General features: G+C 45.6%; 2 protein-coding genes across 2 annotated transcripts in view; both read right to left on the reverse strand.

Moving 5' to 3' along the window:
* LOC144493794 (regulating synaptic membrane exocytosis protein 1-like) overlaps nucleotides 1-22,202 on the reverse strand; it is a 259,737-nt gene that overhangs the window by 229,539 nt on the left and 7,996 nt on the right. The window contains exon 2 of the mRNA XM_078213289.1: nucleotides 5,184-5,356. Within this exon, the coding sequence (XP_078069415.1) occupies nucleotides 5,184-5,227 (44 nt within the window). The 5' untranslated portion in view covers nucleotides 5,228-5,356. The remainder of the gene's footprint in view (nucleotides 1-5,183; nucleotides 5,357-22,202) is intronic.
* LOC144494018 (regulating synaptic membrane exocytosis protein 1-like) overlaps nucleotides 5,297-22,202 on the reverse strand; it is a gene marked incomplete at its 3' end in the record, with an annotated part of 567,179 nt that continues 550,273 nt past the window's right edge. Inside the window, exon 21 of the mRNA XM_078213592.1 lies at nucleotides 5,297-5,356. Coding sequence (XP_078069718.1) covers nucleotides 5,297-5,356 — 60 coding nt within the window. The remainder of the gene's footprint in view (nucleotides 5,357-22,202) is intronic.

Raw genomic sequence — 22,202 nt, forward strand, 5'->3', positions numbered from 1 at the left:
CTGACGGCAGCCGATTCCACTCGCCCACCACCCTCTGTGTGAAAAACTTACCCCTAACATTTCCCCTGTACCTACCCCCCAGCACCTTAAACCTGTGTCCTCTCGTAGCAGCCATTTCCACCCTGGGAAAAAGCCTCTGAGAGTCCACCTGATCTATGCCTCTCAACAACTTATATACCTCTATTAGATCTCCTCTCATCCTACGTCTCTCCAAGGAGAAAAGACCGAGCTCCCTCAGCCTATCCTCTGCACCCTTTCAATCTTTTCCACATCCATCCTGTAATGAGGCGACCAGAACTGAGCACAGTACTCCAAGTGGGGTCTGACGAGGGTCTCATATAGCTGCATCATTATCCCCGGACTCCTAAACTCAATCCCTCGATTGATAAAGGCCAGCACACCATACGCCTTCTTAACCACCTCCTCCACCTGCGGGGCCGATTTTAGAGTCCTATGGACCCGGACCCCAAGGTCCTTCTGATCCTCTACAGTACTAAGAGTCTTTCCCTTTATATTGTACTCCTTCATGCCATTCGACCTGCCAAAATGGACCACGACGCATTTATCTGGGTTGAAGTCCATCTGCCACTTCTCCGCCCAGCCTTGCATCCTATCTATGTCCCTCTGTAACTCCAGACTATCCACAACCCCACCAACCTTCGTGTCATCGGCAAACTTACCAACCCATCCCTCCACTTCCTCATCCAGGTCATTTATGAAAATGACAAACAGCAAGGGTCCCAGAACAGATCCCTGGGGCACACCACTGGTGACTGACCTCCAATTAGAAAAAGACCCATCTATACACACTCTCTGTCTCCTTTGGGCAAGCCAGTTCTGGATCCACCGGGCAGCAGCCCCTTGGATCCCACGCCCTCTCACATTTTCTAGAAGCCTTGCATGGGGGACCTTATCGAACGCCTTGCTAAAATCCACATAAACCACATCTACCGCTTTCCCTTCGTCAATGTGTTTAGTCACATTTTTGAAGAACTCCACCAGGCTCGTAAGGCACGATCTGCCTTTGACAAAGCCATGCTGAGTATTCTTGAGCATACTAAACCTCTCTAAATGCTCATAAATCTTGTCCCTCAGGATCTTCTCCATCAGCTTACCAACCACTGAGGTTAGACTCACCCGTCGGTAATTTCCTGGGCTATCCCTATTCCCCTTCTTGAAAATAGGAACCACATCCGCAATCCTCCAATCCTCCGGCACCTCTCCCGTCTCCATCGACGACGCAAAGATCATCGCCAGAGGCTCTGCAATCTCTTCCCTCGCCTCCCACAGTAACCTGGGGTACATCCCATCCGGACCCGGCGACTTATCTATCTTGATGCCATTCAAAGATTCCAGCACAACCTCTTTGCTAAAGTCCACATACTCAATCTTTTCAGTCCACTGCAAGTCCACAGTACATCCACCCATGTCCTTCTCCTCTGTGAAAACCGAGGCAAAATACTCATTAAGCACCTCTGCCATTTCTACCGGTTCCGTACAGATTTTCCCGCCTTCACCTTTTATAGGCCCTATTCCTTCACGTCTCATCCTTTTACTCTTCACATATTTATAGAACGCCTTAGGGTTTTTCCTAATTCTACTCGCCAAGGCCTTCTCGCGACCCCTTCTGGCTCTCCTAATTTCCTTCTTTAGTCCTTCCTACAAGCCATATACTCATCTAGATCCCTATCTTTGCCAAGCTCTCTGAACCTTCTGTACGCTTTCCTTTTCTTCTCGACTCGATCCCGCACAGCTTTCGTGCACCACGGTTCCTTTAACCTACCAACTCCTCCCTGTCTGCTCGGAACATTGTCCTGTGGAACTCTAGACAGACATTCCTTGAAAAACTGCCACCTCTCTTCAGTAGATTTCCCTGAGAATACCACCTTCCAATTTACTCCTCTAGTTTGCTGCCTTCATAAGTTTGTTTGGTCTCTCTGATATAGAGACCACATTGGGAACAGCGAATGCAATAGATCAAGTTGAAAGAGATGGAAGTGAAACCTGCTTAACTGAGAATGAGTGTTTTGGACCTTGGATGTTAAGCATGGAAGAGGTAAAGGGGCAGGTGTTATATCTTCTGCAATTGCATGGGAAGGTGCCATGGGTGATGGGAGAGGTGTTGGGTATAGTGGAGGAGTGGACTAGGTTATCCCTGAGGGAATTGTCTCTGCGGAATGCTGACAGAGGGAGTTGAAGGGAAAATGCATTTGGAGGTGGCATCGCGCTGGAGTTGGCGAAAATGGTGGAGGATTATGCTTTGCACGTGGAGGCTGGTGGGGCGAAATGTGAGAACAAGGGGAACTCTAACCTTGTTCTGGGAGGGAGGGGAGGGGGGTGAGGGTCATGGCGCGGGAGATGGACAGCATGCTGTTGAGGGCCCTGTCATCAATTGTAGGTGGGAAACCACGGTTGAGGAAGGAGGAGCACATATTCTCCCGCGCCACGACCCTCAGCTAGGCGCGTTACAGCCTTCCGGTTTCAATATCAAATTTAACAATTTCAGATGATTAGCTCTACCCCATCTCGACCCCCTTGTTTTCATTTTATTTAATTTTTAAAATTTTTTTAATTGTCTTTATTTTTCTTCCCCCACACTTTGCCCCTATTTTATCTCTCCGTTCCTTACCTTTCTGCCCCTTTGCTTCCCCTTTTCTCAATTTTACATCTCTCCCACCCATCTCCCCCCTTCCCCCATATCTTCATCTGACACAGCTTACCCCCTGACTTCAGCTTCTCTGCTGTTTGGCCTTTCACACCTTCTATTCTCCCCATGGACTGCCATTAGCAGCCTTTCCTCTTGCTTTTGTAGCTATGACTCATATTTCATTCCCTCACCCTACAGTATAAGTATCTCCCACTTTCTATGCCTTTTAGCTTTGATAAATTGTCATCTGAACTCGAAATGTCAGCTCTTTTCTCTCCTTACAGATACTGCCAGACCTGCTGAGATTTTCCACCTTTTTCTCTTTTGGTTTCAGATTCCAGCATCTGCAGTAATTTGCTTTTAACACAGAAGTTAGAGCAGGAGGAGACCATTTGGCCCTTCAAGCCTGCTCCGCCATTCATCACGATCATAGCTGATCGTCCAACTCAATAACCTAATCCTGCTTTCTCCCCATAACCTTCGATCCCGTTCATCCTAAGTGCTATATCTAGCCACCTCTTGAATACATTCAATATTTTGGCATCAACTACTTCCTGTGGTAATGAATTCCACAGGCTCACCACTCTTTGTGTGAAGAAATGTCTCCTCATCTCCGTCCTAAATGGTCTACCCTGAATCCTCAGACTGTGACCCCTGGTTCTGGACTCCCCCACCATCGGGAACATTCTCCCTGCATCTACTCTGTCTAATCTCCTCTGCACCCCTGCAGATCCTTCTGATAATGTAGTGACAGAACTGTACACAGTACAGCTGTGGCCTCACCAAAGTTCTATACAATTCCAATGTGTCTTCCCTGCTTTTGTAATCTATGCCTTGATTGATAAAGGCAAGTAACCCTTTTTCACTACTCGACCAACATGCCCTTCCATCTTCAGAGATCTGTGGGCAAATACACCACGGTCCTTTTGTTCCACAGAACTTCCAAGTGTCATGCTGTTCATTGATTACTTCCTTGTCAAATTACTCCTTCCAAACAGTATCACCTCACATTTTTCATGGTTAAATTCCATCTGCCACTTATCTGGCCATTTGACCATTCCGTCTATATATTCTTGTAGCCCAAGACACTCAGCCTCACTGTTAACCACCCGACCAATCTTTGTGTCATCGCAAACTTACTAATGTTATCCGCCACATAGTCATCCATGTCGTTTATAAAAATAGACACAATATGTACTGCAATCAACAATGATATCCATGACTGTAACAAATAATATGATCAATTTAATCAAATAAGATTTGCTTTGAATAAATCTGTGCTTGCTGTGGCTGTTTTACTGGTACTATGGTCACTGAGATCTGCTGCTTCTTATTAACAGGTTTCTTTTATACACAATTTTGCGTAATCCTGACTCTCTGCAATTAGCAGCACTCACAGGTATAGCATCTGGCCAATGATTTCCTAAAAGGCTTCTGCCAAAAAAGAACAATGACAGAATCTTGGCTATTATCCTCAGAGCAACTCCAGGATCATGATTCTCATCCACTAAACTATGGTAGAGACACACGTTGCACATCAGTTCATCCAAAGGTGCACGTATCTCTCACACAAAGGCATTCATGTGCAGAAAATTATCTGCATTGGGGTAAGTGAAGGCTGTGTGACCATTTTGTTTCCACGTTCTTGAGTTATCTGGAGCTTCTAAATCCCATAGGCTATTATTGTAACAGGATACATAGTATCAAGGAAGAGCAGGAATTACTAAATGTGAAGGATGTGGGCCAATGTTGAGTAGTAAGAATATTAGGGAAGAGGCAACAGGGTAAGGCAGCTGAGCTTTACCTCAAGTCACCAGAAGCTGAATGCCGTCTCCTTTTCAGTTCTTCTTTTCCTGGCTTCTTTTCAGTATCATTCTCTCCCTCGTCTACTAATACCCACGATATCCTCCTTTCCTTTTTATTTGCCACATCCCTGTTGTTTTCTAAGGATTTCGACCTTTTCCACAATCATAGCATGCAAAATAAAATCAAAACAACTTAAATGGAACCTAACTAATTAAGCAGAATGGTGACAGACAGCTCAGTTGACAAGCTGATGATAAAAGAACTTCTCTGCTTACTTATTCTAAACTGTGAATGCACATGCTAATTTTATCCAAAAAAATGAAAAATCAACTAGGTTCAACACAACTTGGTGCCTCTACAGATGGAACAGAAGATATTGGTCACACTGCTTAGACAACAGCTCTAATCAGAGAAATGTTCTCACTGGTCCTCAAACATGAAGTAAAAAATAAAAATTCAACCATCAGAACTGTACTGGAACACTGGAATCACAAAATATAAGATTGTTAGGGTTAAATAATGTTTATTAAACACAACAAACAAGTCGAATTGATTTTCACATTTTCAAAATGTGCTTCTTAAATTTTATCTGCTGAATAATCTTCTGTGTCCAACTGATTGTCCAAAATATAGTTATTTTCAGGACACTGCACCTTATTTTCAATGAGACTGTGCATGAAATGTAAAGCTGCATAAAGTGAATTGTACATTGTTCAGAGGTGAAACTCACCTGATTTTGCGACTGCCTCTTGGCCGCTCTGACTGTACTGACATGTAGCTTGTGCTGCTGAGGCGTGAAGCGCTGCTGGCTCGAGAGATGGCTGAAACATCACTGGCATCACTGTCCGAAGATTTGATTGAAACATTATCAATGCTTCTATTCTGATCTTTGTATGGTAGATGCTGGAAGTGAGGGAAGTGTTCGAACATCATTAACCCTTTCTAACAAAGTATCAACAGACATTCTGTCTACTACATAATTGAACAAAATTATGCATTAATTCCAGTGGTAGTAAGGTATCGGGTATGTAGGCCACACATCCCAAGATCTAACTGATCAAATCAAACAACATGTTCCTTTGGCTGTTCATAATAGGCAGAATACAGACTGCACTCAACCCGTCTGTGCCAGCAACATGCAAGACATTGACTGTTAGATGTGATTCTATGATTGGGCAGCACTTGCTTTGTGCGCTTATAGCTGCACTAACAGCGAATCCAGCTTGTAACATGGCTCATTTATGCTTGCTGGAAGTGATACATTCTGTGAATTCTCCATGGCAACACCATGGCGAATCAGTTCACCAGACGGATTCCTGGAATGGCAGAACTGACATAGGAAGAGAGACTGAATCGACTGGGCTTGTGCTCACTGGAATTTAGAAGAATGAGAGGGGATCTCATAGAAACAGATAAAATCCTGATAGGACTGGACAGGCTAGATACGGGAAGAATGTTTCCAATGTTGGGAAAGTCCAGAACTAGGGGTCATAATCTAAGAATAAAGGGTAAGTCATTCAAGACTGAGATGAGAAAGAACTTCTTCACTCAGAGAATTGTGAATCTGTGGAATTCTCTCCCATGGAAAGCTGTTGGGGCCAGTTCATTAGATAAGTGCAAGAGGGAGGTGGACATGGCCCTTGTGGCTAAAGGGATCAAGTTGTGGAATGAAAGCAGGAGTGGGATACTGAAAGTGCATGATCAGCCATGATCATATTGAATGGTGGTGCAGGATCGAAGGGCCTACTCCTGCACCTATTTTCTATGTTTCAATGTTGATTGTCATTTTTCAAAATTCTGGAGTCCTGGCAGATTGGAGGGTGGCAAATTAATTCCCACTATTTAAAAAAAGGAGGGAGAGTGGTTAGCTTAACATCAGTAGTAGGGATAATGTAATATTTCCTGGTTTGCTGACTAAAGTTAAAGTGAGTAAATGTGATGGTTTAAAAGTATTAGTGTCACAAGTAGGCTTACATTAACACTGCAATTAAGTTACTGTGCAAATCCCCTAATCACCACACTCTGGCGCCTGTTTGAGTATCTGAGGGAGAATTCAGCATGGCTAATGCACCCAATGCACTGTGGGAGGAAACCGGAGCACCTGAAGGAAACCCTCGCAGACACCTTTCCAGAATATAGGGGATGTTGGAAGTTTACAACCACTGTCTGTGCAGATAGGAGCCACAGCTGTCAGTAGAAGTTGAGAAAGGCAGAAATATCAATACAGGAAGCTAAGAAGTCAGTTGCCATTTACACATCTGTCGCAGGACAAGCTCAGAAATTAGTTTTCTGCCTTCCTGGATAGTTTTGTGTGGAATCAAATTTTAACAGTCTCAAAACAGGGTGCCAGATTGGCACTGCCAGGATCCCACCCGGGGGCTTCAATAGCTCCCGGTCCCACCGGCGAGGTCATCATGTTAGGTCCCCATTGATGGGGACCATACGTAATCCTCGCTGGTGAGGATCTCCACTCGTGAGGTTGTTAAGGCAAGTGAGCCTGGACTATTGCGATCGGGACTCACAAGTTATATTGAAATAAGCTGATAAATATTTAAATTGGCCTCGTGCCCTTTCTCAGCACGAGGTTGATTATGTGGGTACAATTGAGCCAGTAACATCGCACGAGGTGAGAAACCAGGCGTGAACCCAGTTTTTCACCTCTCACCTGATCTTAATGGTATGACAAGCAGTAAGATTGCCCCTTAAAATTTTTTTTGGGAAGATCTTGTCCAATATATTTTTTCACATTTGAGAATGTTCATTTACTGGTGGTAGTGGCCTTCATTATAAAAGGGTCACTGACACTGGCATTCATCAGCAAATCATCTGGCCAAAGGTTCGGGTGGGCAGCCTGTACACTTCAACAAAATATCATCCGATGATTGCCACTGCTAAAAGCATCGACTCACTCCTTGTTAAAGGCAACAATGCACAATGCAACAGCGCATTCCCCTTCTTCATGCAACAATGCACTCGTTAAAGGTAGCAGCGCACTCCATGTTAAAGACAACAGCGCACTCCTTGTTAAATGCAACAACACAACCTTGTTAAATGCAACGATGCACTCCATGTTAAACTCATCAACGCATCCCCTTGATAAATGCAGCTTAAACTCTTGTAAAACTCAACAATACACTCCTCTTGTTCAATGCAATAACTCACGTTCATTCCCAAATACAACAACGCGCTCCCCTTGTGAAGGCAACAACGTGCTCCTCGTTGAAGGCAACAACGTGCTCCTCGTTGAAGGCAACAACGTGCTCCTCGTTGAAGGCAACAACGTGCTCCTCGTTGAAGGCAACAACGTGCTCCTCGTTAAATGCAACAAAGCACTTCTTGTTATAGGCAACACCGTGCTCCACTTGTTAACGCAATAACGTGCTCCCACCGACTAGATACCACCTCCTGGGCTGTGGCCTTTACTTCCATGGCCCCAACTGACTAGGTCACCACCTATGGAGCTGGGGTCTTCAATACACTAGCTCCCACCGACCCACTCAAATCCCTCTGTTTGAAAATCATTAATACTACTCTTATAAATTTACTTAGAGGCCTAGAGATCCTCTGACCTCTGAGGGAAGACCCTGACCTGGACCCTGACCTGGCAGTGACCGGAGAATGCTAAACGTAGACCCGGCCATTGGTCCATCTGTGACCCCAGAGACCCCATCCACTTACCGGCATTCAACCTGTCCACGCCGGAGCGTGGTCTTGATTTTTTATTTATTTGTCACAAGTCGACTTACATTAACATTACAATGAAGTCACTGTGAGAATCCCCAAGTCGACGCATTATGGCACCTGTTCGGGTAGCTGAGGGAGAATTTAGCATGGCAAATACACCTAACCAGCACATCTTTTGAATGGTTTTGTCAAAGGGAGGTCATGCCAAACAAATTTGATTTAATTTTTTGAGCATGGAACCAAGTATGTGGATGAGGGTTGATGTAGTTTATATGGATTTCAGCAAAGCTTTTGACAAAGTCCCACATCGGAGACTTACTAGTCAAAGACTCATAAAGGTTTACAGCATGGAAATAGGCCCTTCGGCCCAACTTGTCTATGCCGCTCCTTTTTTAACTCCAAAGCTAGTCCCAATTGCCCGCGTTTGGCCCATACCCCACTATAGCCATCTTACCCATGTAACTGTCGAAACACTATTTAAAAGACAAAATTGTATCCAGTCTCTCCTTATAACTCAAACCATCAAGTCCCGGTAGCATCCTAGTAAATCTCTTCTGCACTCTTTCTCGTTTAATAATATCCTTTCCATAACAGGGTGACCAGAATTGCACACGGTATTCCAAGTGTGGCCTTACCAATGTCTTGTACAACTTCAATAATATGTTCCAATGTTCAATGTTCTGACCAATGAAACCAAGCATGCCGAATGCCTTCTTCACTACTCTGTCCACCTGTGACTCCACATTCAAGGAGCTATGAACTTGTACCCCAAGATCTTTTTTTTCTATAATTCTCCCCAACACTCTACCATCCTGCCCTGGTTTGATCTACCAAAATGCATCACCTCGCAGTTATCTAAATTAAACTCCATCTGCCAATTGTCAGCCCACTGGCCCAATTGATCAAGATCCCGTTGCAATCCTAGATAACCTTCTTCACCGTCCACTGTGCCACCAATCTTGGTGTGATCTGCAAATTTACTAACCATGCCTACTATTATTAAGAAGGCTAATGCACATGGGATACAGGGTGATCTGACAAAGTGGATTCATAATTGGCTTAGCAATAGGAGACACAGGGTGGTGACAGACGGCTGCTTCAGTGACTGGAGGCCAGTGACCAGTGATGTACCACAGGGATCCGTGCTGGGCCCCTATTGTTCGTCATTTATATAGATTTGTAAGTTTGCCGATGACACAAAGATTGGCTGGAGGTTGAGTGTGTTGGGTTACAGGAAGATATAGATGAGATGTTCAAATGGGCGGATTAGTGGCAGATGGAATTTAACTCTGAAAGGTTTGGAAGGAGTAATTTGACAAGGAAGTATGCTATGAAAGGTCTGACACTGGGAAGTTCCAAAGAACAAAGGGACCTTGGCATGTTTGTCCATAGATCTCTGAAGGCAGAAAGGCAGGTTAATAGGGTGGTGAAAAAGGCATATGGCACACTCGCCTTTATCAATTGGGGTATAGATCACAAAAGCAGAGAGGTCATGATGGAGTTGTATAGAACTTTGGAGAGGCCACAGCTGGAGAACAAAGAAAATTACAGCACAGGAACAGGCCCTTCGGCCCTCCAAGCCTGCACCGACCATACTGCCCGACTTAACTAAAACTCCCTACCCTTCCGGGGACCACTTCTGGGGAAGAAGATTGGGTCAAACGGAGTTGGGGGTAGGGTGCTAGCGTGGATTGGCTATCTGACAGGAAGCAGAGAGTCGGAATAAATGGGTGCTTTTCTGGTTGGCAGATGGTAACTAGTGGCGTGCCGCAGGGATCGATACTGGGGCCTCAACTATTTACCATTTATATAGACGATCTGGAGGAGGGGACTGAGTGTAGGGGAACAAAGTTTGCAGACGACACAAAGATAAGTGGAAAAGTGAATCGTGTGGAGGGCGTAGAAGGTCTGTAGAGAGATTTGGACAGGCTGAGTGAGTGGGCGAGGATCTGGCAGATGGAGTATAATGTTAACAAATGCGAGGTTATTCACTTTGGAAGAAATAATAGCAAATTGGATTATGATCTAAATGGAAAGAAATTACAACATGCTGCTGTGCAGAGGGACCTGAGGGTCCTTGTGCATGAGACGCAAAAACCCAGTCTGCAGGTGCAACAGGTGATCAAGAAGGCAAATGGGATGTTGGCCTATATCGCAAGGGGGATAGAATATAAAAGCAGAGATGTCTTGCTGCATCTGTACAGGGCATTGGTGAGGCCGCAGCTGGAATACTGTGTGCAGTATTGGTCCCCTTATTTGCGGAAGGATATATTGGCCTTGGAGGGAGTGAACATAGAAACCCTACAGTGCAGAAGGAGGCCATTCGGCCCATCGAGTCTGCACCAACCACAATCCCACCCAGGCCCTACCCCACATATTTACCCGCTAATCCCTCTAACTACACATCTCAGGGACAATTTTTTAACCTGGCCAATCAACCTAACCCGCACATCTTTGGACTGTGGGAGGAAACCGGAGCACCCGGAGGAAACCCATGCAGACACGAGGAGAATGTGCAAACTCCACACAGACAGTGACCCGAGCCGGGAATCGAACCCAGGAGCTGTGAAGCAGCAGTGCTAACCACTGTGCTACCGTGCCGCCCAGTGCAGAGAAGGTTCACCAGGTTGATACCAGAGATGAGGGGTGTTGATTATGAGGAGAGACTGAGCAGATTGGGTTTGTATTCATTGGAATTTAGAAGGCTGAGGGGGATCTTATAGAGACCTATAAGATAATGAAGGGGCTGGATAGGGTAGAGATGGAGAGATTCTTTCCACTTAGAAAGGAAACTAGAACTAGAGGGCACAGCCTCAAAATAAAGGGGGGTCAGTTTAGGACAGAGTTGAGGAGGAACTTCTTCTCTCAGAGGGTGATGAATCTCTGGAATTCTCTGCCCACTGAAGTGGTGGAGGCTACCTCGTTGAATATGTTTAAATCACGGATAGATGGATTCCTGATCGGTAAGGGAATTAGGGGTTATAGGGATCAGGCGGGTAAGTGGAACTGATCCACTTCAGATCAGCCATGATCTTATTGAATGGAGGGGCAGGCTCGAGGGGCGAGATGGCCTACTCCTGCTCCTATTTCTAATGTTCTTATGTTCTTATTTCCCTCTATTCTCATCCTATTCATGTACTTGTCAAGACGCCCCTCAAAAGTCACTACCGTATCCGCTTCCACTACCTCCCCCGGCAACGAGTTCCAGGCACCCACTACTCTCCGTGTAAAAAATCTGCCTCATACATCTCCTTTAAACCTTGCCCCTCGCACCTTAAACCTGTACCCCCCCAGTAATTGACTCTTCCACCCTGGGAAAAAGCTTCTGACTATCCACACTGTCCATGCCTCTCATAATCTTGTAGACTTCTATCAGGTCTCCCCTCAACCTCCGTCGCTCCAGTGAGAACAAACCAAGTTTCTCCAACCTCTCCTCATAGCTAATGCCCTCCATACCAGGCAACATCCTGGTAAATCTTTTCTGTACCCTCTTCAAAGCTTCCTCATCCTTCTGGTAGTGTGGCGACCAGAATTGAACACTATATTCCAAGTGCGGCCTAACTAAGGTTCTATAAAGTAGTGTGTGCAATTCCGGTTGCCACATTATCAGAAGGACGTGAACGCACTGGAGGGGGTGAACATAGAATATGTTACATAGAACATAGAACAGTATAGCACAGTGCAGGCCCTTCAGCCCTCGATGTTGTGCCGAGCTTTGTCCGAAACCAAGATCAAGCTATCCCACTTGCTATCCATTCTGGTGTGCTCCATGTGCCTATCCAATAATCGCTTGAAAGTTCCTAAAGTGTCCACTATCACAGCAGGCAGTCCATTCCACACCCCAACCACTCTCTGAGTAAAGAACCTACCTCGGACATCCCTCCTATATCTCCCACCATGAACCTTATAGTTATGCCCCCTAGTAACAGCTACATTAACCTGAGGAAATAGTCTCTGAACGTCCACTCTATCTATCTCCCTATCATCTTATAAACCTCGATTAAGTCGCCCCTCATCCTCCTCCGCTCCAAAGAGAAAAGCCCAGCTCCCTCAATCTTTCCTCATAAGACCTCCCCTCCAAACCAGGCAGCATCTCGGTAAATCTCCTCTGCACTCTCTCTCCAATGCTTCCACATCCTTTTTATAGTGAGGTGACCAGAACTGCACACAATATTCCAAATGTGGTCTCACCAAGGTCCTGTACAGTTGCAGCATAACCCCACAGCTCTAAAACTCAAACCCCCTGTTAATGAACGCTAACACACAATAGGCCTTCTTCACGGCTCTATCCACTTGAGTGGCAACCTTCAGAGATCTGTGGATATGAACCCCAAGATCCCTCTGTTCCTCCACATTCCTCAAAACCCTGCCGTTGACCCTGTAATCCGCATTCAAATTTGTCCTACCAAAATGAATCACCTCGCACTTATCAGTGTTAAACTCCATCTGCCATTTTTCGGCCCAGCACTGCATCCTATCAATGTCTCTTTGCAGCCTACAACAGCCCTCCACCTCATCCACTACTCCACCAATATTGGTGTCATCAGCAAATTTACTGACCTACCCTTCAGCCCCCTCCTCCAAGTCATTGATAAAAATTACAAATAGCTGAGGACCCAGCACTGATCCCTGTGGTACACCGCTGGTAACTGGTCTCCAGTCCCAAAATTTTCCATCCACCACCACCCTCTGTCTTCTATGAGATAGCCAGTTATTTATCCAATCGGCCAAATTTCCTTCTATCCCACACCTCCTTACTTTCTTCACGAGCCTACCATGGGGAACCTTATCAAAAGCCTTACATGTATACGACATCAACTGCTCTACCTTCATCTACACACTGAGTTACCTCCTCAAAGAATTCAATCAAATTTGTGAGGCAAGACTTTCCCTTCACGAATCCGTGCTGACTATCATGGATTAAGCTGCATCGTTCCAAATGGTCATAAATCCTATCCCTCAGGACCTTTTCCATTAACTTACCGACCACCGAAGTAAGACTAACCGGCCTATAATTACCAGGGTCATTCCTATTGCCTTTCTTGAACAGAGGAACAACATTCGCCACTCTCCAGTCCTCTGGCACTATCCCCGTGGACAGTGAGGACCCAAAGATCAAAGCCAAGGGCTCTGCAATCTCATCCCTTGCCTCCCAAAGAATCCTAGGATATATCCCATCTGACTTATCGACCCTCAGGTTTTTCAAAATTGCTAATACACCTTCCCTCAGAACGTCTACCTCCTCCAGCCTATCAGCCTGTATCCCATTCTCATCCTCAAAAACATGGTCCCTCTCCTTGGCAAACACTGAAGAAAAGTATTCATTCATCACTTCTCCTATCTCTTCTGACTCCATGCACAAGTTCCCACTACTATCCTTGACCGGCCCTAACCTCACCCTGGTCACTCTTTTATTTCTCACATAAGAGTAAAAAGCCTTGGGGTTTTCCTTGATCTGACCCGCCAAGGACTTCTCATTCCCCCTCCTAGCTCTCCTAAGCCCTTTTTTTAAGCTCATTCCTTGCTACCTTGTAACCCTCAAGCAACCCAACTGAACCTTGTTTTCTCATCCTTACATACGCTTCCTTTTTCTTCTTGACAAGACATGCAACCTCTTTTGTGAACCATGGTTCCCTCACTCGGCCATTTCCTCCCTGCCTAACAGGGACATGCCTATCAAGGACACGCAGTATTTGCTCCTTGAACAAGCTCCATTTGTGCCTTTCCCTGACAGTTCCTGTTCCCATCTTATGCTCCCTAATTCTTGCCAATTGCATCATAATTACCCCTTCCCCAATTATAAACCTTGCCCTGCCGTAAGGCCCTATCCCTCTCCATTGCAATAATGAAAGACACCGAATTGTGGTCTCTATTTCCAAAGTGCTCTCCCACAACCAAATCTAACACTTGGCCCAGTTCATTACCCAGTACCAAGTCCAATGTGGCCCCATCTCTTGTTGGCCTATCCACATATTGTGTCAGGAAACCCTCCTGCACACACTGTACAAAAACTGCCCCATCCGAACTATTCAACCTATAAAGGTTCCAATCAATATTTGGAAAGTTAAAGTCACCCATGACAACTACCCTGTGACCTCCACACCTATCCATAACCTGCTTTGCAATTTCTTCCTCCACATCTCTATTACTATTTGGGGGCCTATAGAAAACCCCCAACAACGTGACCGCTCCTGCCCTATTTCTAACTTCAGCCCATATTACCTCAGTGTGCAGATCCCCCTCGAACTGCCTTTCAGCAGCCGTTAAACTATCTTTGATTAACAATGCTACTCCTCCACCTCTTTTACCACCTTACTGAAACATCTATACCCCGGAACTTCCAACAACCATTCCTGTGCCTGTTCTAACCATGTCTCCGTAGTCCCAAGTACCAATCCACGCTCCAGGTTCACCTACCTTATTCCGGATGCTCCTTGCATTGAAGTAGACACACTTCAACCCACCTTCCTGTCTGCCCATACACTCCTGCGACCTTGACACCCTCCTCAGTACCTATAAAGTAGTATTGGGTGCAGAGGAGATTTACTTGGGATGGAACATTTAAGTAATGAAGAGAGGTTGGATCGGCTTGGGTTGTTTTCATTGGAGCAGAGAAGACTGAGGGGCAACTGATAGAGGTGTTCAAGATTATGAGGGGCATGGACCGGGTGGATAAAGAGCAGTCGTTCCCCTTAGCTGAAGGGGAGGGGACACAAGTTAAAAGTGAGGGGTGGGAGGTTTAGGGGGGATTTGAGGAAAACCATTTTTACTCAGAGGGTGGTGACGGTCTGGAATGCGTTGCCTGGGAGGGTGAGGGAGGCAGGCTGCCTCATATCCCTTTAAAAAGTACCTGGATGAGTATTTGACACGCCATAACATTCAAGGCTATGGGCCAAGTGCTGGCAAGTGGGATTAGGTGGGCAGGTCAGGGCATTTCATGCATCGGTGCAGACTCGATGGGCCAAAGGGCCTCTTCTATACTGTAGTATTCTGTGATCTTTCAGACTGCGGGAATAAACCAGAGCACCTGGAGGAAACCGACACTGACACAGGGAAAAAGTGCAAACTCCACACAGACAGTGATTAGGTCGGGAATTGAACTCAGGTCCCTGGCACTGTGCTAACCACTGTGCCACCGTGCCTCCCCCAACACACTCCTCATTAAATGCAACAATGCACTCCTTGTGAAATACAATGCACTTCTCGTTATAGGCAACACCACGCTCCACCTGTTAATGCAACAACGCACTCCACCAACTAGAAACCACCTCCGGGGCTGTGGCCTTCACTTGCCCGGCTCCAACGATTAGGACACCACCTGTGGAGTTGGGGTGTTCAACACACCAGCCTCCACTGACCCACTCAAATCCCTCTGTTTGAAAATCACTAATAAAAAGTCCAGGTCAGAGGTGTTCAAATTCGGTGATCCTGACCAATACAAGAAATCCAGATACGACCAATGGAGAACCAAAAATGCCAAGAGCCAGTACTGGAGCAAGCTAGTGTCCCAGGCTAGCCACACGGACATCCACCGATTATGGCAAGGTCAGCACGACATAACAGGCTACAAGATGAAGCATGTAGAATCACCGGCAAAAATGCACCCGTCCCCAATGAGCCGTTTTGAGCAAGAGGTCAGCGAGAGGATGGCTTCCACCCCAAAAGCCTTGGCCAAACTGGTATCCGAGGTCAGCATTGCAGAAGCCAGATCGGCCTTCTTGAAAGTTAACCCACAGAAAGTGACTGTTCCAGATGAGATACCTGGACGAGCATTTAGATCCTGCGTGTACCAGCTGGCGAGGGTAGTCACATACATCTTTAACCTCTCCTTACATTGATTTGAGGTCTCGACCTACTTCAATAAGACGACCATCATCCCTGTCCCAAAGAAAAGCCAGGCAGCGTGCCTTAATGACTATCGCCCCGTGGCTCTGACATCCATCATTATGAAGTGCTTCGAAAGATTAGTCATGGCATGGATCAACTCCAGTCTCCCAGATTTCCTGGCTCCACTATCGCCAGTTTGCCTATCGCCGCAACAGGTCCACAGCAGACACCATTGCCCTGGCCCTGCACTCAACCCTGGAACACCTGGATAACAAAGACACGTATATCAGACTCCTATTTTTGATTACAGCTCAGCCTTCAACACCGTTATTCCTCATCTCCAAACACTGTGGCCCAGGGCTCGGCTACTCCCTCTGCGACTGGATCCTTGACTCCCTGAGCCACAGACTGCGATCAGTAAGAATAGACAACGACACCTTCATGATTATCCTAAACATCGGTGCCCAGCAAGGCTATGTCCTCGGCCACACACTATACTCCTTATACATTTATGACCTTGTGGCCAAATTCCGCTCCAACTCCATTTTCAAGTTTGGCGAAATAGTGCAACGACAATAATCTCTCCCTCAGTGTCAGTAAAGCAAAAGAGATAGTCATCAACTTCAGGAAGCATAGTGGAGGACAGGCACCTGTCTACATCAACAGTGATGAAGTGGAAATGGTCGAGAGCTTCAAGGTGTCCTGATCACCAACAACTTGTCCTGGTCCCTCCTCTACTTTCTCAGGATGCTAAGGAAATTCAGCAAATCCATGACGATTTTCACAATTTTTTATAGATGTACCAATAGAAAGCATCCTTTCCGGATGTATCACAGTTTGGTATGGTTTCTGCTGTGACCAAGACAACACGAAACTACAAAGGGTTGTGAATGTAGCCCAGTCCATCAGACAAACTAGCCTCCCATCCATTGACTTCCCGCTGCCTCAGAGAAAATATAAAATCTCAATGTTATGGTTTTTTGAAAGAATATTATCTTCGAGAAGAAAACTACATTCACCTGTTCACACCACCTTGAAGCTGGGAAAAGGAATGACGTAGACTGCCTCAGAAAAGTAGCCAGCTTAATCAAGGACCCCACATACCCCAGACATACTTTCTTCCACTTTCTTTCATCGGGAAAAAGAATACAAAAGTCTGAGATCATGTAGAAACATAGAAACATAGAAAAACTACAGCACAAAACAGGCCCTTCGGCTCCACAAATTGTGCCGAACATATCCCTACCTTTTAGGCCTACCTATAACCCTCCATCCTATTAAGTCCCATGTACTCATCCAGGAGTCTCTTAAAAGACCCTATTGAGTTTGCCTCCACCACCACTGACGGCAGCCGATTCCACTCGCCCACCACCCTCTGTGTGAAAAACTTACCCCTAACATTTCCCCTGTACCTACCCCCCAGCACCTTAAACCTGTGTCCTCTCGTAGCAGCCATTTCCACCCTGGGAAAAAGCCTCTGAGAGTCCACCTGATCTATGCCTCTCAACAATTTATATACCTCTATTAGATCTCCTCTCATCCTACGTCTCTCCAAGGAGAAAAGACCGAGCTCCCTCAGCCTATCCTCATAAGGCATGCCACTCAATCCAGGCAACATCTTTGTAAATCTCCTCTGCACCCTTTCAATCTTTTCCACATCCTTCCTGTAATGAGGCGACCAGAACTGAGCACAGTACTCCAAGTGGGGTCTGACGAAGGTCTTATATAGCAGAAGGTCTTATAATGGGCATCATTATCCCCGGACTCCTAAACTCAATTCCTCGATTGATAAAGGCCAGCACACCATACGCCTTCTTAACCACCTCCTCCACCTGCGGGGCCGATTTTAGAGTCCTATGGACCCGGACCCCAAGGTCCTTCTGATCCTCTACAGTACTAAGAGTCTTTCCCTTCATATTGTACTCCTTCATCCCATTTGACCTGCCAAAATGGACCACGACGCATTTATCTGGGTTGAAGTCCATCTGCCACTTCTCCGCCCAGTCTTGCATCCTATCTATGTCCCTCTGTAACTTCTGACATCCCTCCAGACTATCCACAACCCCACCAACTGACTCAAGAACAGCTTCTTCCCTATTGCCATCAGACTTTTGAATGGACCTATCTTATATTAAGTTCATCTTTCTCTACATCCCAGCTGTGACTGTGACACTTCCTTCTTCCCTATGTACTCTATGAAGGCTATGTTTTGTCTGTACAGCATGCAAGAAACAGTACTTTTCACTATATGCCAATATATGTGACAATGTTAAATCAAATCAAAATGTTAAACACATCAACATGTCCCCTTGATAAACCCAACAACGTATTTCCCTTGCTAACACAACACACTCTCCTTGTTTATGCAACAATACATTCCTTGTTAAATGCAACAACACATTTGAAAAGAATAGAAAAGGATAGAAGTAGCCCCGGAGTGAAAGTATTAAACTGGGGGAAGGCTAACTATGAGGAGCTAGGGAATGTATGCTGGGGACTTGTAAACTAGCTTGGGCATAGAAAACAGAGAGCAGCAGCGGAAGGGTACTTTTCTAACTGGAGGTCTGTGACAAGTGGTGTTCCACAAGGATCAGTGCTGGGGCCTCTGTTGTTTGTAATATATGATTTTGAGGAAATGCAGGTGGTCTGATTAGTAAATTTGCAGATGATTAAAAAATGGGGGAGGAGCAGATAGTGAGGAGGTTGTCAGAGGGTACAGCAGGATATAAATCGGCTGGAGACCTGAGCCGAAAGATGGCAGATGGAATTTAACCCAGACGAATGTGAGGTGATGCGATTTGGAAGGTCTACTGCAGAGGGAAGGTATGCAGTAAATGGTAGAGCCCTTGGAAATATTAGCATACAGAGGGATCTAGGCGTGCAGATCCACAGTTCCCTGAAGGTGGCAACTCAGGTGGATAAGGTGGCCAAGAAGGTGCATGGTATTCTGGCTTTCATTGGTCAGAGCACTGAGGACGGGAATTGGGAAATCATGTTGCAGCTGTATAAGACTTTAATTAGGCCGTATTTGGAGTATTTTATATAATATGGGCTGCTTTCAACAAGGAGTGCGTGGCTGCTTTCAACGAGGAGTGCGCTGTTTCGCTGTGCACTCCTCGTTGAAAGCAACCCCGCGCACTCATAGAGTCATAGAGGTTCACAGCATGGAAACAGGCCCTTCGGCCTAACTTGTCCATGCCGCCCTTTCTTTTTAAACCCTTGAGCTAATCCCAATTGCACGCATTTGGCACATATCCCTCTTACCCATCTTATTTAAAAGTCAAAATTGTACCCGCCTCTACTACTACCTCTGGCAGCTTGTTCCAGACACTCATCACCTTCTGTATGAAAAAATGCCCCTTTGGACACTTTTGTACTTCTCCTCTCTCACCTTAAACCTATGTCCTATATTTTAGACTCCCCTACCTTTGGGAAAATATATTGACTATCTAGCTAATCTGTGCCCCTCATTATTTTATAGACCTCTATAAGATCACCCCTCAGCCTTCTACGCTCCAGAGAAAAAAGTCCCAGTCTATCCAGCCTCTCCTTATAACTCAAACCATCAAGTCCCGGTAGCATCCTAGTTAATCTTTTCTGCACTCTTTCTCGTTTAATAATATCCTTTCTATAATAGGATAACCAGAACTGTACACGGTATTCCGAGTGTGGCCTTACCAATGTCTTGAACAACTTCAACAAGACTTCCCAACTCCTGTACTCAATATTCTGACCATTGAAACCAAGCATGCTGAATGCCTTCTTCACCACTCTGTCCACCTGTGACTCCACTTTCAAGGAGCTATGAACATGTACCCCTAGATCTCTTTGTTCTATAACTCTCCCCAATGCCCTACCATTAAGGTGGTGAGGGATTGGAATGCCCTGCCAGCATCAGTAGTAAATGCGCCTAGTTTGGGGACGTTTAAGAGATCCGTAGATAGGTTCATGGACGAAAAGAAATTGGTTTAGGTTGGAGGGTCACAGTTTTTTTTTTTAACTGGTCGGTGCAACATCGTGGGCCGAAGGGCCTGTTCTGCGCTGTAATGTTCTATGTTCTATGTTCTATTAACTGAGTAAGTCCTGCCCTGGTTCAGTCTACCAATCTACCAAAATGCATCATCTCGCATTTATCGAAATTAAACTCCATCTGCCATTCGTCAGCCTACTGGCCCAATTGATCAAGATCCCGTTGCAATTGGAGATAACTTTCTTCACTGTCCACTATGCCACCAATCTTGGTGTCATCTGCAAACTTACTAACCATGCCGATATTCTCATCCAAATCATTAATATAAAGGACAAATAACAGTGGACTCAGAACTGATCCCTGTGGCACACCGCTGGTCACAGGCCTCCAGTTTGAAAAACAACCCCCTACAACCACAAATTGTATCCATTTAGCTACCTCACCCTGGATCCTGTGAGATTTAACCTTATGCAACAACCTACCATACAGTACCTTGTCAAAGGCGAAATCCAAAGACTGACGCAGAAAAGCTCCATGAACCTGATGTGATTTGAACACACTGGCTTCAGAATAGGCACCGTGGGTGCTGCCCATTCCGCCAACTGGACTGATTTTATTATGCCTGCACGCTCCATCTTTTGATTTCTGTGTCCACCTTTTCCCTTAATGCGAATGGTACCAGCCGGGCCTTGCAAAATTTTCGTACTGCCTCCGGATCAACATGCAATGTCACTTTTGCTCCTTTATTTGTTCCTAGCCCTTCTTGAAAAGCCTCCGAGTATTTGAGCAGAACTTCGCTCAAGCGACCATTTTCGAACTGAAAACTTTTTACCCAGTCTTGTTGGATTTCCTTCAGCCAATTTCGTTCCTGAACCTTCCACTACCATCAATGGTCGCCTAACCAGTTGCTTTCCATAAGCAACAGGCACATGGGTGGTGGTTCCCCTGTATAAATCCTCAGTCTTGCCCAAGTCTCGGTTAGGGATAAGGATTGGAGTCCAGTGTGAATTTTGTTGAACACTGTTTCCCGTACCATGGATACGGCTGCGCCTGTCGACCTCCATTGATATTGGACATCTGTTGAGTCTTACGGAAAATTTAATAGGTTTTGATTTGGTCATTGCTATGCAAAGTAGTTGTTCCTCTGTGGAGGTAAGTGGAGCTTCCAGGGTGTTCATTTTCCTGTACCCCGGCCTACATGTTGTTTTCTGAAATGTCAGTTTGGGAACTTTGTTTTTCTTTTCCAGGATCTACAGGCAAGTACTGATTAAGGACAGTCAGCATGGCTTTGTGAGTGGAAAATCATGTCTCACAAATTTGACTGAGTTTTTTGAAGGGGTAACCAAGAAGGTAGATGAGGGCAGTGCAGTTGGTGTTGTCCACATGGACATTAGCAAGGCCTTTGACAAGGTACCGCATGGTAGGTTGCTGCATAAGGTTAAATCTCACGGGATCCAGGGTGAGGTATCTAAATGGATACAAAATTGGCTTCTTGATAGAAGCCAGAGGGTGGTTGTAGAGAATTGTTTTTCAAAATGGAGGCCTGTGACCAGCGGTGTGCCTCAGGGATCAGTGCTGGATCCACTGTTATTTGTCATTTATATTAATGATTTGGATGAGAATATAGGAGGCATGGTTAGTAAGTTTGCAGATGACACTAAGATTGGTGGCATAGTGGATAGTGAAGAAAGTTATCTCCAATTGCAATGGGATCTTGATCAATTGGGCCAGTGGGCTGATGAATGGCAGATGGAGTTTAATTTAGACAAATGCGAGGTGATGCATTTTGGTAGACTGAACCAGGGCAGGACTTACTCAGTTAATGGTAGGGCGTTGGGGAGAGTTACAGACCAAAGAGATCTAGGGGTACATGTTCATAGCTCCTTGAAAGGGGAGTCACAGATGGACAGAGTGGTAAAGAAGGCACTCGGCATGCTTGGTTTCATCGGTCAGAACACTGAATACAGGAGTTGGAATGTCTTGTTGAAGTTGTACAAGACATTGGTAAGGCCACACTTGGAATACTGTGAGCAGTTCTGGTTACCCTATTATAGAAAGGATATTATTAAACTAGAAAGAGTGCAAAAACGATTTACTAGGATGCTACTGGGATTTGATGGATTGAGTTATAAGGAGAGGCTGGATAGACTGGGACTTTTTTCTCTGGAGCGTAGGAGGCTGAGGGGGTGATCTTATAGAGGTCTACAAAATAATGAGGGGCATAGATCAGCTAGATAGTCAATATCTTTTCCCAAAGGTCGGGGAGTC

Source organism: Mustelus asterias, chromosome 5 (genome assembly GCF_964213995.1).
Source record: "Mustelus asterias chromosome 5, sMusAst1.hap1.1, whole genome shotgun sequence".
NCBI lineage: Eukaryota > Metazoa > Chordata > Chondrichthyes > Carcharhiniformes > Triakidae > Mustelus > Mustelus asterias.